This window comes from Macaca fascicularis, chromosome 1, assembly GCF_037993035.2.
Source record: "Macaca fascicularis isolate 582-1 chromosome 1, T2T-MFA8v1.1".
Lineage (NCBI taxonomy): Eukaryota > Metazoa > Chordata > Mammalia > Primates > Cercopithecidae > Macaca > Macaca fascicularis.
Window position 1 is genome coordinate 195,369,901 of NC_088375.1, and position 14,603 is coordinate 195,384,503.

Below are 14,603 nucleotides of genomic sequence, written 5' to 3' on the forward strand. Positions count from 1 at the left end.
CCTGCCATCTCACTCTTCTTTTTAATCAGCTTCAGTTTTCTCCTTATGCTTATTACCTGAAATTGTATTATACATTTATTATTTTACTTATTTGTTTTCTGTCTCCCTTTCTCCCATGTCAGCCTCATGAGGGCAGGACTTAGGCTTTCTTGTTCACCATTGTATTCTGGAACAGTGTCTGGCACACAGCAAGCATGCAATAAATATTTGAATATTTATTTTAAAAAGCTATTGGTTGGGTGTGGTGGCTCATGCCTATAATCCCAGCACTTTGGGAGGCCAAGGCTGGCAGATCACCTGAAGTCAGGAGTTAGAAACCACCCTGGCCAACATGGTGAAACCCCGTCTCTGCTAAAAATACAAAAAAAAAATAGCCAGGTGTGGTGGTGGGTACATGTAATCTCAGCTACTTGGGAGGCTGAGGCAGTAGAATTGCTTGAACCCAGGAGGCGGAGGTTGCAGTGAGCCAAGATCGCACCACTGCACTCCAGCCTGGGCAACAGAGCAAGATTCCATCTCAAAAGAAAAGTTATTGACAGGCTGCTCTGTTATATGCCAGGCTCTCTGATTGACTCTGGGAATCTAGTGGAATGGAGCCAGGTGTGGTGGCTCGTGCCCGTAATCCCAACACTTTAGGCCTAGGCAGGCAGATTGCTTGAGCCCTGGAGTTTGACACCAGCCTGGGCAACATGGCAAAACCCCATCTCTACAAAAAATACAAAATTAGCTGGGTGTGGTGGTGTGTGCCTGGTCACAGCTACTTGAGAGGCTGTGGCGGGAGGATTGCTTGATCCTGGGAGGTTAAGGCTGCAGTGAGCTATGATTGGGCCACAGCACTCCAGCCTGGATGACAGAGTGAGATCATGTCTCAAAAAACAAACAAAAAGAGTAGAATGGGACATGGTTCCCCTATGAAGGGGGTACCCAGTCTAGAGGCCCAGCCATGAAGAGGGGAGTTTCTTATTGCCACAATGAGCTGTAGCTCCTTATCCTATGCCCCCTAGTCCCCTGGCAAACCCAGGCTTTTTATTTGTTTGTTTTGTTGTTGTTGAGGCAGAGTCTTGCTCTGTCTCCCAAGCTGCAGTGCAGTGGCATGATCTTGGCTCACTTGCAGCCTCAACCTCCTGAGCTCCAGTGATCCTCCTGCCTCAGCCTCCCAAGTAGCTGGGACTAGTAGGTACATACCACCACACCTGGCTAGTTTTAAATTTTTTTTTTTTTTTTTTTTTTGAGATGGAGTCTCGCTCTGTCGCTCAGGCTGGAGTATAGTGGTGCGATCTGGGCTCACTGCAAGCTCCGCCTCCCAGGTTCATGCCATTCTCCTGCCTCAGCCTCCCGAATCGCTGGGTCTACAGACGCCTGCCACCACGCCCGGCTAATTTTTTTTAGTTTTTAGTAGAGACCGGGTTTCACTGTGTTAGCCAGGATGGTGTCGATCTCCTGACCTCATGATCCGCCCACCTTGGCCTCCCAAAGTGTTGGGATTACAGGTGTGAGCCGCTGGACCCGGCCTTTTCTCTCATTCTGTGGGTTGTCTATTCACTTTTTTGATGGCGTTGTTTCAAGCACAAAATATTTTAATTTTGATAAAGTCTAATTTATTTTTTTTTTGTCACTTGTACTTTTGGTGTAGTGATGATGAAGATTTACTCCTACATTTTCTTTCTTTTTTTTTTTTTTTTTTTTTTTTTGAGACGGAGTCTCCCTCTGTCGCCCAGGCTGGGGTGCAGTGGCCAGATCTCAGCTCACTGCAAGCTCCGCCTCCCGGGTTCCCGCCATTCTCCTGCCTCAGCCTCCTGAGTAGCTGGGACTACAGGCGCCCGCCACCTCGCCCGGCTAGTTTTTTGTACTTTTTAGTAGAGACGGGGTTTCACCGTGTTAGCCAGGATGGTCTTGATCTCCTGACCTCGTGATCCGCCCGTCTCGGCCTCCCAAAGTGCTGGGATTACAGGCTTGAGCCACCGCGCCCGGCCTACTCCTACATTTTCTATTAAGTATTTTATGGTTTTCTCTTTTACATTCAAGTCTTTGCTCCATTTGGGGTTAATTTTTGTGTATAGTGTGAGGAAAGTGGTCCAGTGTTACTCTTTTGCAGGTGGATTTTCAGTCGTCCTAGCACCATTTGTTGAAAAGGCTAGTTTTTTCCTGTTTAATTGTCTTGGTATCCTTGGTGAATATAGTTGACTATAAATGTAAGGGTTTCTTCTGGATTCTAAATTATATTTTGTTGATCTATATGTCTGTCATTAGGCCATTACTACTGTGTCTTAAATTCTGTAGCTTTGTAGTAAGTTTTTAATTCCGGAAATGCTAGTCCTCCAACTTTATTTTTCCTTTCAAGATTGTTTTGGTTATCCTGAGTCTCTTACATTTCTTATGAATTTTGAGATAAGCTTGTCAACTTGTACAAAAAAAGCCAGCTAGGATTTTAATACAGATTGCACTGAATGTATAGATCAATTTAGGAGTATCGTCATCTTTTTTTTTTTTTTTTTTTTTTTTTTTTTTTTTTTTTTTTTTTTGAGACGGAGTCTTGCTCTGTCGCCCAGGCTGGAGTGCAGTGGCCGGATCTCAGCTCACTGCAAGCTCCGCCTCCCGGGTTCACGCCATTCTCCTGCCTCAGCCTCCCGAGTAGCTGGGACTACAGGCGCCCGCCACCTCGCCCGGCTATTTTTTTGTATTTTTTAGTAGAGACGGGGTTTCACCGTGTTAGCCGGGATCGTCTCTCGATCTCCTGACCTCGTGATCCGCCCGTCTCGGCCTCCCAAAGTGCTGGGATTACAGGCTTGAGCCACCGCGCCCGGCCATGGAGTATCGTCATCTTAACAATATTAAGTCTTCTAATCCCATGAACGCAGGATATCTTTTCATTTGTTTAGGTCTTCTTCAGTGTTTTTCAGTAATGTTGTGTGGTTTTCTTTTTCTTTTTTTTTTTAATTGGGATGGGATCTTGCTATGTTATCCAGGCTGATCTTGAGCTCCAGGGCTGAAGCAATCCTCCCATCTTGTCCTCCCAAAATGCTGGAATTATAGGTGTGAGCCATCATGCCTAGCGAGTGAGAATTCTTTAAATATTCTAGATACAAGTCTCTTATCAGATGTATAATTTGCAAATAGTTTGTCTCATTCTTTTTTTTTTTTTTTTTAGACAGGGTCTCACTCTGTTGCCCAGGCTGGAGTGCAGTGGTGCAATCACAGCTCACCACAGTCTTGAACTCCTGTACTCAAGCGGTCCTTATGTTTCAGCTTTACAACCAGCTGGAACTATAGGCACACACCACCACACCTGGCTAATTTTTAAATTTTTTTATAGACAGCTGTGACTGCACCACTGTACTCCAGCCTGGATAACAGAGCAAGACCCTTCTAAAGAAAAAAAAGATATATATATATATTATACTTTTTTTTTTTTTTTTTTTGAGATAGAATCTCACAATGTCACCCAGGCTGGAGTGCAGTGGCACCATCTCGGCTCACTGCAAGCTCCGCCTCCCGGGTTTACGCCATTCTCCTGCCTCAGCCTCCTGAATAGCTGGGACTACAGGTGCCCGCCACCATGCCTGGCTAATTTTTTGTATTTTTAGTGGAGACGGGGTTTCACTGCATTAGCCAGGATGGTCTCGATCTCCTGACTTTGTGATCTGCCCACCTTGGCCTCCCAAAGTGCTGGGATTACAGGTGTGAGCCACCACACCTGGCCATATATATAGCAATTATATTTCTATACATTAGCAATGAACAACCTGAAAACAGAATAAAAAGAAAAACAATTATACTTATGATAGCATAAAAAAGAGTAAAATATTTAGGCATAAGTTTAAGAGATGTATACAGCTTATACTTTGAAAACCACAAAACAGGCCAGGCATGGTGGTTCACACTCGTAATCCCAGCACGTTGGGAGACTGAGATGGGAAAATCACTTGAGTCCAGGAGTTTGAGACCAGCCTGAGGCAACATAATTAGACCTTGTCTCTACAAAAATATATATAATCAATTGTATATTGATTGTGTATTCTGCAACATTGCTAAGCTTGTTTATTAGTTCTAATAGTTTTTTTGTGGATTTTTTAGGATTTTCTATATGCAAGAGTGTGTCATCTGCAAATAGAAATAGCTTTACATTTTCCTTGCTGATTGGATGCCTTTCATTTCATTTTTTTCACCTAATTACCCTGGCTAGAACCTTCAGTGCAATGTTGAATAGAAATGTCAAGGACAGATATCCTCATCTTGTTCCTGAACTTAGGGGGAAAGCATCTTGTCTTTCGCCATGTAGTTTTCTGTTGATACCTTTTATCAGATTGAGAAAGTTCCCCTTTCCATTCCTAGTTTATTGAGTTTTCATTATACAAAGGTATTGGATTTTGTCTACTGCTTTTTCTGTATCTGAGATGATTATGTGGGTTTTGTCCCTTATACTATTGATAATTGTCTGTTACACTGATTGATTTTTAGATGTTAAACCAACTTTGCATTCCTGAGATGAGATGAATCCACATCTTTTTTAGGTGACTCTATTTCACTAGATGGTGAGCTCCACCACTGTTAGGGCCAGTGTCCCCAGGGGGCAGGTAGGGGTGGATGTCCCTAAAGTCTGTCTTTATTCTGCTCTTTCACTCCCCTGAGTGTCCCCTCTTCTGTTCCGTCTGCAAAGGCAAGGATGGGAAGCCAAGGCAGAGGTGATCATTGGCAACTGTGGGGAGTACGTGTGGCACTCTCTTTGCTCTCCACTCTGCTCTTGCCCCTGCACATCCAGGAGGGAGCTGCCAGCCTCAGAGGAGGCAGCACCGAGGGTGCCCTGTTTGAAGCAAGCAGCATTTGTGTCCTGAGGCCTGCCTTAGGGTCAGCTTGGAGCATCTCTGTAGGCACAGCCTGGACTGTTCCCAAGTGCAGCTGTGGGCCCAGGAGCCAGCACAGGTGCTCCTTCACCAACCACCACTTTTCCCGGCTTTTGCTGCTGGGTCTGCTGTGGGCCCACCAGTGTGGCTCCTGGATGTTTTGTTCTGTTTGGTTTGCTAAAATAAATCCTAGTTCTTTTTTTTTTTTTTTTTTTTTTGAGACGGAGTCTCGCTCTGTCACCCAGGCTGGAGTGCAGTGGCCGGATCTCAGCTCACTGCAAGCTCCGCCTCCCGGGTTCACGCCATTCTCCTGCCTCAGCCTCCCGAGTAGCTGGGACTACAGGCGCCTGCCACCTCGCCCGGCTAAGTTTTTGTATTTTTAGTAGAGACGGGGTTTCACTGTGTTAGCCAGGATGGTCTCGATCTCCTGACCTCGTGATCCGCCCGTCTCGGCCTCCCAAAGTGCTGGGATTACAGGCTTGAGCCACCGCGCCCGGCCAATCCTAGTTCTTATACTGCTGCCTGCCAGCCAGGTGTTTTCAGAGATTGCTGCTGGGACAGGCCATAGCATCTCTGCTGCTGCTCTTCTGCCTTAGGCCAAGTCCCTTAGGAGATGCCCTCGTCAGCCCATTGTGGGGCAGTAGAAGTGAAAGCCATGTAAAAGTGCCTCTGTCTTCTCTTTCTGGTTGGTTACCATTCCTGCTGTCACACCAGCTGGTCCTGTGCCTGATGGGCATCTGTCATCAGTCTCACTGGCCTGGCACTCACTATGTACTCCCTTAACCGACAGAACTGTATTACTGAGGAGCACCCAGGGCCCTTCTTTAGTCAGCGGATGTGCTTGGTGCTGGGGAGAAACGAGCCAGGGGTGGCTTCTACTTCCTCCTCCCAACCCCAGGCCTACCTGGAAACTGCAGTGTGGTGTCATGGTGCGCAGCCTGTGCTAGGATGGCCTCTCACCCTGCACCAGTTTTGGGCCAGCCAGGCCACCTCATGGCCTCCTTCAGGTGTTGAAGCTGAGTCCTATCAGTCTCCAAAAACCTCCCCCAGGGCTCCCCACTGGCTCCCATGACATATCCTAGGAGCTCTATCTGAATCAGTTCTTTTTTTTTTTTTTTTTTTTTGAGACGGAGTTTTGCTCTTGTCACTCAGGCTGGAGTGCAATGGCATGATCTTAGCTCACTACTCTGCCTCCCAGGTTCAAGTAATTCTCCTGCCTCAGCCTCCCAAGAAGCTGGGATTACAGGCACCCGCCACCATGCCCAACTAATTTTTATATTTTCAGTAGAGATGGGGGTTTTGCCATGTTGGCCAGGCTGGTCTTGAACCTTAGGTGATCCACCCACCTCAGCCTCCCAAAGTGCTGGCTAAATCAAGTCTTGATGTTGAGAATCCACCAGGGTGAGGTTGGTGGGGAAAGGAGAAGCCTATTGCCCTGGCCCCAGTGACTCCAAGCCAGCTCCATCTCTGGCACCCTGGGTGGGGCTTCGCCCCCTGGATCAGCTTGGGACGGCAGCGCTCCCAGCAGGACTCACTCCTCAATGTCGATGTCATTACTGCTGGTCAGTCATGGCCGTCAGGACAGGCAGCATTGAGGCCAGGATAAGGCAGCTACGCAGGGCTGCCATGAAGCCCAGGAGAGAAGAGGATGTGTGTGAAGTGCTCAACATGGTGGATTCTGGGGGTGACAGGCAGGCTGGCCCAAGGCCCCGGGAGGGAGAACTGGTCCCACAACCTTGTGAAACAAGGGAGGACCTTATTGCTGTGCTTGCCTGATTACCCTGGGAAGGAGGGACCAAGGGACCAGCCAGAGGCCAGTGGGAGAGGAACCATCAGGGTTTCCCCAGAAGTTATCCCAGTGGGTCCACCTGTGACCCTTGTACTTTGAGGTCACCTGAGCCTCAGAGGTGAGGCACCTGCCCCTACTTGTGCCAAGTGTTGCACAGAGAAGGAGAGGAGGTTCTTGGCCCAAGGATTCCAGACCAGTGGCCAGCCTCGTGGCCATGCGATCTGAGCACCGGGCTGCCTGCTGCCCTGCTCACGGGAGCCCCGCCCCGGCCTCTGAGGAAGGGACCGCAAGACCAGACATACAAGGGAGAAGCTCAAGCAGAACTCAAGGGATGGAAGGCTACTAATAGTTGTGTTTTCAAAGAACATTTAATCAGAGGAACTTTCAAAATGTTTCATACATTGAATAGATCCGATCACCAAGCAGTGCATAGAATAGGATCCTAACTTTGTAAAATATCTATATGTCATATATAAAGACGAATGTGTATGTGCCAAGAAAAAAGACTGGAGAAGGAATTATGAACAGTGGTTATCTCTGTGGTTAATTTTGGGTGGTTGTATTCTGGTTTTTGTTATTTTCAAAATTTTCCCCAGCACACAGATAACATTTTCTTATGTGAGAAAAAACATTTTTAAAAAAGCAGGGGATGGAGAGCGGCAACTGTTTACTGAAGACTTCTCAGTAAGGAAAGGAACCTGGGGTAGAAAGCTCCCCCTTCAGCTGCCCATGAGGGCACAGGTGGGCCCCACACTCAGTATAGGGCCAGGTCAGGGCATAGGGCCAGGTCAGGGCCACAATACCTGCCACTTCCTCAGCGGAGACCCTAGCGCAGGTCACTGTTGGCCCAGACTCCTTCCACAAGCAGGCGAGGGTGCAGGGCCACACCTCATCCAAGAGATGACCACGTTTAGGTTTTTTGAAGAAAAGCACAGCTCTCAGGTAAATACAGCAGCACCTCCAAGCACATTCTGGGAGGAGTGGGTTTTATGAGGAAGGCACACAAGGCAGGCCCAAATTTGCAAGTCCCTTTAAAATGAGCCTGCTCAGAAGTGCTGTTTATTCCACAGGTCTGCGCAGGCATGGCACTAAGGGTCCCGTGGCACATTTGGCCCTCATGGAGGCCTCAAAAGGGCAGGACTAGCACCCTCTTCTACAGAGTGTGAGGAAGGAGCAGGCGCAGCAGGTACATGATGTCAAATTAAGAAGAGGCAGAGGCCAGGTGCAGTGGCTCATGCCTGTAATCCTCGCACTTCGGGAGACTGAGGCAGGAGGATTGCTTGAGCTCAGGAGTTCAAGACTGGCCTGGGCAAAGTTAAAGACTGGCCTGGGCAACATAGTGAGACCTGGTTTCTGCAAAAAATATAAAAATTAACTGGGTGTGGTGGTGTGTCGACTCGGACTGAGGTGGGAGGATTGCTTGAGCCCAGCAGATTGAGGCTGCAGTGAGCCATGATACTGCCACTGCACTCCAGCCTGGATGACAAAGCAAGACCCTGTCTTAAAAAAAAAAAAAAAAAGAAGGCAGCCAGGACTTGATGCCAGGTTGACTTGGCTCCAAAACCTGCCCTCTCCTTTTCACAGCCTCCTTTCCTGTGAAGTAATAAGGAATTTCTCTAAAGCACATCGCCCAGGTCCCTATTTAAAGATAAAGAAACAGGACTTTGTGTGCTCACCTGGCATTAGGGCCAGCACTGTGCTGCAGTTGTGAAGATGGCCACTGGGTTGGGGGGTTGTTCTGCACCGAATGGCCCAGACTCCCTGTCAGTGGCTGCTTGTTGCAGCCAGTAGGCCTGAGTTGACCACCCTTATTTATGCTCCTGATCTGCAGCCTTGAATGCATCCTTGGCTGTGGGAGGCAACCAGGCCAGAAGACGACCTTGGTAGCTGAGCACTGACCCCTTATCAGCTGTGTGTCCATACGACCTCCTCCCTTTCTGAGGCCTTCTCTATGTGATGTCATTTGGTGGCTGTCTGGGTGGCTAAAGTTACTAGAAGTCTGGCCACCAGGAAGGCCATGACTGTCATACTTTGTGCTTTGCTGCGTAAAATGGGAGTCTCATCGTGCTCCTCAGGCCTACTCTGCACACCTGATGGGCATGGCAGCATTTGTGTCTTGAAAACATGCATTTCACAAACTCCTAGCACACCCAAACCATGCCAGGTTACACACTGGGCACTGAAGAGACCACACATTTGTCAGTTTCTTTTTTTTTTTTTTTTGAGACAGAGTCTTGCTCTGTTGCCCAGGCTGGAGTGCAGTGGCGCGATCTCGGCTCACTGCAAGCTCCGCCTCCCGGGTTCACGCCATTCTCCTGCCTCAGCCTCCCGAGTAGCTGGGACTACAGGCGCCTGCCACCACACCCGGCTAATTTTTTTTTTTGGTCTTTTTTTAGTAGAGACGGGGTTTCACTGTGTTAGCCAGGATGGTCTTGATCTCCTGACCTCATGATCCGCCCGCCTCGGCCTCCCAAAGTGCTGGGATTACAGGCGTGAGCCACCGCGCCCGGCCACGTTTGTCAGTTTCAAAAACTCTACTGCCCAGTATTGGAAGAAGAGAGCTGTTAAATCAGGGCCTGCAGTGGCAGATAGGCCCCAAGTCCTATGGCAGCTGGGGACTCAGGCCATGTCTCAAGCTTGGGAGAAGGTCATGGGGGCAGACGGGTTCTCTGGGTTGGAAGAGCCTCTGGAATGAAAGAGTCCTATGTCCTCATGTCGCAGGTGAGAAACTGAAGTGTGAATAAGAAAGGGAACACCAAGTCAGTGCCTGAGTTGGAACTAGAATACCTGTCTCCTGACACTCAGGCCATTGCCTCTTCCAATCCCTGCTAGCTGAGCTTGAAGTCCTAGACTAATGGGGAACTCACCATCTTCCAGACAGCCTGGGCCCACCCTTTATGTACATGGGAAGGTCTCTTCCTCTGCGCTTGCACGCGGAGGCCCTCCCTGGTCCAGGTGGAGGGGCTGCTGTCCTGCAGCATGGCGCCAGCCTCCACCCCTGCTGCCAGACCAGCTCTCCCCAGGCCCCTCCCTGGGGGTGCAGCATGTGAACTCCAGAGAGGCGCATCCTTGGGCACATGGGGAGGTGGAGCCACCCCGCCGGGCTGTGCCTGTGGATGGGGTGGACCCAGGATCTGCTTTTAATGACACGGTTTGGGCAGCTGGACTCTGTCTATTCCAGCAGGTAAATTACAGGCTTAGCAAGTCAGAAATCAAATAAACACTCCAACTCCCAGTGGCTGCTCCAAGGAGAACAGCGGTTTCCGGGAACAACAGAGGCTGAGACAAACCTCCCCACCCAACTCAGCCTAATTACTGCCTGTCACTCCCTGGGACAGGGACCTTTTCTTTGACTCACAGGCCCAAGACAGGACAGCGCTGGTGGGCACCCAAGGTGACGCCAATTTTGGTGGCCAGCTTGTTCGTAACTCGTAGACACAAGCAAACACTGGCAGTCCCCACCCTTGCCCCATGCCCGGCCAGAGACCGCCAGTCACCCTGCTCTGGATGGAATGGATTGCTCTGCAGTGGGGCAGGAGCAGGAACTGAGGTCTCATTGACAATGCCTGGTGGTGGCTGTCTGCAGTTCTGTGCTGAGGCCCGAGGCCCTGTCCAGGTTCAGTGGAAAAGGTACATAGGTTGATTACTGACGTGAGCCATGGGCAAGGGGAGTAGGCTGCGGGGGCATCTGCTCTCTGCCAGCCTAGACCACACATTGGAGCTACTGGTCTTGTCTCTGTCTCAGTGCTGAGCCCCAAATAGGTCAGTGTGGTAGAGATGGTGGAGGGAACTGGAAGCCCACAGGATTCTTTGCTCCTCTGGGAGTCATACCTCTTTCCTAGGCAGGAAACGGGGCAGGCCCAGGGCAAGGGAACATACATGACATAAAATATCCCCAGTGGCCAGGCACGGTGGCTCACGCCTGTAATCCCAGCACTTTGGGAGCCCAGGCGGACGGATCACTTGAGGTCAGGAGTTCAAGACCAGCGTGGCCAATATGGTAAAACCCTGTCTCTACTAAAAATACAAAAATGAGCCGGGCATGGTGGCGGGCTCCTGTAATTCCAGCTACTCAGGAGGCTGAGGCACGAGAATTGCTTGAACCTGGGAGGCAGAGGTTGCAGTGAGCCGGGATTGCACCACTGTACCCCAGCCTGGGCAACAGAGTGAGACTCCGTCTCCAAAAAAAAAAAAAAAAATCCCCAGTGGCTTTGTGGAGATGTCCAGCTTATTCTTTTTCTAATATGCTAACTGCACCCTGGACCAAATGAGAAGAATCCCAGAACACACTGCTGAGAACATGAGCGTGTCCAATTATGCCCAGAAATGGCCAGTATTGTACCTGGGAAGGGGCAGAGCCCTTCTCCCCACACCTAAACCCTCTGGTGAATGGAGAAAAGCTCGGGTCAGCCAACCTCAGACCATCCAGGGCCAGCCACAGTCTGACAGGTCCTAAGATAGGACTTCTGTGCTGACTCCAAACAGTGCAGTCAGCACGGGCTCTGAAGCTGCCGTGTGCCTTAGGCCACCAAAGTGTTGGACAGGGTGACAGCCACAAACCCCAGGGAGGGGCACAGAGGGACATAGAAAGGACCAGAAGCAGCCTGACAGGAAGTAGGCACAGAGAGTGAGGGCCCCTGACACTCCTGCTTGAGCTGTGACAGCATTTAAGGGTTTTCTGCCTCTGCGGGGCCCGATCCGGATGAGAAGGGCGGCTGCAGCAGGGCCGGGCAGGCGGGTGGGCTCAGTGGCAGCCGCAGGCCTTGACCACCATGTTGCGGTGCTTGCGCAGGATGACGTTGTTGCTGCTATCATAGTAGAGCACAGAGGTGGCGCTTAGCTTGGTGGGCGCGCAGCATGCCTTGGGGACCGCGTCTGGCTTCATCAGGTGCACCTGGCCAGGGAGGGGGGTACAGGCAGGGGCATAAGCCCAGTAGCCTCCTCCGAGGACCCACCCAGTCCTGCCCCAGCTCCACCTGCTCCCCGCCCTGGCCATCTCCAAGCCACATGGGAGCAGCACAATAATAAGAAATATTAACAGGAATAAGAGCAGCCTTGAGGGCTCTGGGGGCAGGAGCCGTAGTGACCTGCAGTGCCCAGGGAGGGACACGTGGCAGCCCCGGGGGGTGGGGCAAGTGGGCAGGGCACTAATGAGGGGCCTCAAGTCCCAGGCCAAGGGCTTAGACTTCCTCCTGGGGATAATGGGAAGGAGAACCTCATGGCCAGGTTTGTGCCTTAGTGAGGTCCCCAAGGGGGAGCCTGGAAGGACCACTTTTTTCTTTTGGCCCTTCGGACCCCCAGAGGCTCTGCCTCCCCACACCCCAGCCTCCCTCCCCAGGCTCTGGGAGGCCAAGCCTTAGCCCCTCTCCTGTGCTGCTCCTTCCCCCAGAGACCCGCATCTGCCCTCAGCACTTCAGGGCCCTGCATGTGCCCGCACCTCTCCACTCCCCGGGCTCAGCTTGGACCTCTCTTCTGAACATCAGACTTGTGGATCCTGCTCCCCTCTCCGCTTCTGCACTTGGGGTCTAATGGGGCCTCAGCAGAACACGGAGTTCCTCCTGCCCTTACATCATAGCCCCCACCCGGGAGGCCTCCTGGATGACTCCTCTCGCCTTCTCCCTTCCCTGGGAGCAGCCCCTGGCTCAACCTCCACCTCCATGCTGCCTCGGACCACCTGCCCCGTCCAGCTGCCATCACCTGCCAGGTGACCACAGCAGCCCTCACTCGTCCCCTGCTCCTCTGCCTTCCACTACCCCCACCATCAGCCTCCCTAAGCCAGAAAGGTCGTTCTGGAGGGTGACGCGGACCAGGTCACTGCTTTGTTAAACACCTCTGACAGCCTGTCGGGTTGCTTGGAATAAAATCCACCCTCATTCCCAGGGACCCCCAGGTCCTAGGGGAGACAGCCCTGCCTACTCCCGGCATCACCTCCCTCCGCTCTCCTCGCCTTCACTGCACCCAGCCCCTCCTCCCTGCTAACCCTGAACTTGGGGCCAACTTGCTACTGTCTTAGGGCCTTGCAGTTGCTCCTTCTGATGGAACATTCCTCCTCCAGCTGCTGACGTGCCCCTCCTTGTGCGGAGAGGCTGGTCCCAGTCTCACTCCACTGATGGCGCAGCCGCTCTGCTCTTCCTCACAGGAGGCGTCAGCTCCATGGTTGGTTTGCTTCTGTGCCCGCTGACAGCCTCCCCTAGAGCACAGCGCCTGTCTGTTTGCTGCCCAGCAGGCTGTGAGCGCTCACTTTAGTTGAGCCCCTGAGGGGCCAGGGTAGAGAGGATGGAGTCTGGGAGCTGCAGGTGCAGTCACCTTCCCGTGTGCCTCCCACACATGCAGCTGTGAGAACCACACAGCATAAAGGGTGGCTGGGCTGGGCCGCCCCACGCGTCCTCATCACCCCTGGGCCTTTCCAAGGAGGTGGCTCCAGGTATCCAGCAAATGCCATTTGACTGCCCAGAAAGGAAGCATTATCATAGGCTCAGAGCAGCTTTTGGTAATTTCTTTCCTCTCACACCAAGGCATTGCATGCACACGTGTGTGTGTGTGTGTGTGTGTGTGTGTTTTAATTTTTATTTTAGAGACAGGGTTTCGCCATGTTGCCCAGGCTTGTCTCGAACTTCTGGGCTCATGTGCTGCGATTACAGGATAAGCCACCACACCTGATCAAGGCATCACCGTTGAACCTCCTAAGAGGAAAACATAAGGCTGTGGAATACCAGGAACTGGAATTCTAGGTAAAAAGTTCTAGAAGGAAGCCTCGGTGCCAGAATCTGCAAACACACAGAGCACTCCGCAGTGAGCAGCACCAGTGATCCCATCAGAAGCCTGCTTTCATCTTTGAAGGTTGCCCCAGACAACAAGGCATCAAAAGCCAGGGGATCCAGAGAAAACACAAATGACCAAGAGAGAAACTGGGGGAAAAGCCAAAAGGTTGAGAGCCAAACCGTCTAGATGCTTCCTGCCTGCGGTGTGGCACAGGTGGGTGTGTGCACACACACGTCCCGCACACTGTACGCACATATCATAGGGGGACAGACCTGCTAGTGTACTCAGGGGCCCGTGTGTTAAGATCACACAGCCCCCACACAGTCTATTTCGTGTGCTGTGCCTCTGTCTGGGCACCACACGCAGGTGCGTTAAATGTCCCACAGGAGCATGTGCGATGCATAGAACAGGCACGTGTATACGACTGTTCAGTGTCAGTGTGGAGTGTGTCCGTGTTCAGGTGTGAGTCTATGTGTGCTAGTGTGGTTGTATGAGGACCAGTTCCTGCAGAGCTGTGGGAAGTTAGCAACGTTACTGACTGTGCAGAGAAAGCTCCCTGAGACATGGAGCAGGTGGCCTTGCTATCCTCCCGGCTGGCTGGACCAGACCCCTCTCTGCAGGGCCCCCCATCCCAGGGGGCTGGGCAGGATGGACATGGTACTGACCAGGGACTGCAGGATGGCGTGGTTGGTGGCGTTCATGCAGGAGTCCAGCGGGAAGGAGCACTCCCCCTCACAGTAATAGGCTGAGTAGCCTTGGGGGGCGATGACCCAGTCCTAGGGGACATGGGAGAAGGTGAGTCCCATCCATGTGCCCCTCCCTGAGCCTCAGGGCTCAAACCCACCCTCCACCCCTGCAGGGCAGTCTCCCCCAAGAGGCTTGAATCCACCCAGGAACCCCCAGCAGACAAGGCTGGGCAGGAGCTCAGGCGCAACACCCCCCATCCTCACTCTGCGTCTTCTCCCCAGCCAGCCCTCCCTGCCCACGCCTCCCAGAGCTGCAGTCACAGCCCATGCAGGGAGGTCTCAGTTACCCTGTGGCAATGCTGACGGCTTAGTTGATTCAGTCTTCATTTTCATGGTTAAAAAAAAAACCCTTTCTCACCATATTCTTACTTTAGAAAACTTGGAAAACACAGAAGAAAAAAATACCTAAGAAAATTGAAGTCACTCATGATTCTATGTCCTCCCTACAGATTCACTTCTGATCTA

The 14,603-nt window shown here is 51.6% G+C and overlaps 1 protein-coding gene across 1 annotated transcript in view; it reads right to left on the bottom strand.

The window, feature by feature from the left end:
* Positions 1 to 8,833: 8,833 nt before the first annotated feature.
* Positions 8,834 to 14,603, bottom strand: part of LOC102137293 (bone morphogenetic protein 8B) — a 35,221-nt gene continuing 29,451 nt past the window's right edge. Inside the window, exons 6-7 of the mRNA XM_045386722.2 lie at positions 14,058 to 14,168; positions 8,834 to 11,524 (exon numbers count right to left, since the gene is read on the bottom strand). Of these exons, the coding sequence (XP_045242657.2) occupies positions 11,375 to 11,524; positions 14,058 to 14,168 (261 nt within the window). The 3' untranslated portion in view covers positions 8,834 to 11,374. The remainder of the gene's footprint in view (positions 11,525 to 14,057; positions 14,169 to 14,603) is intronic.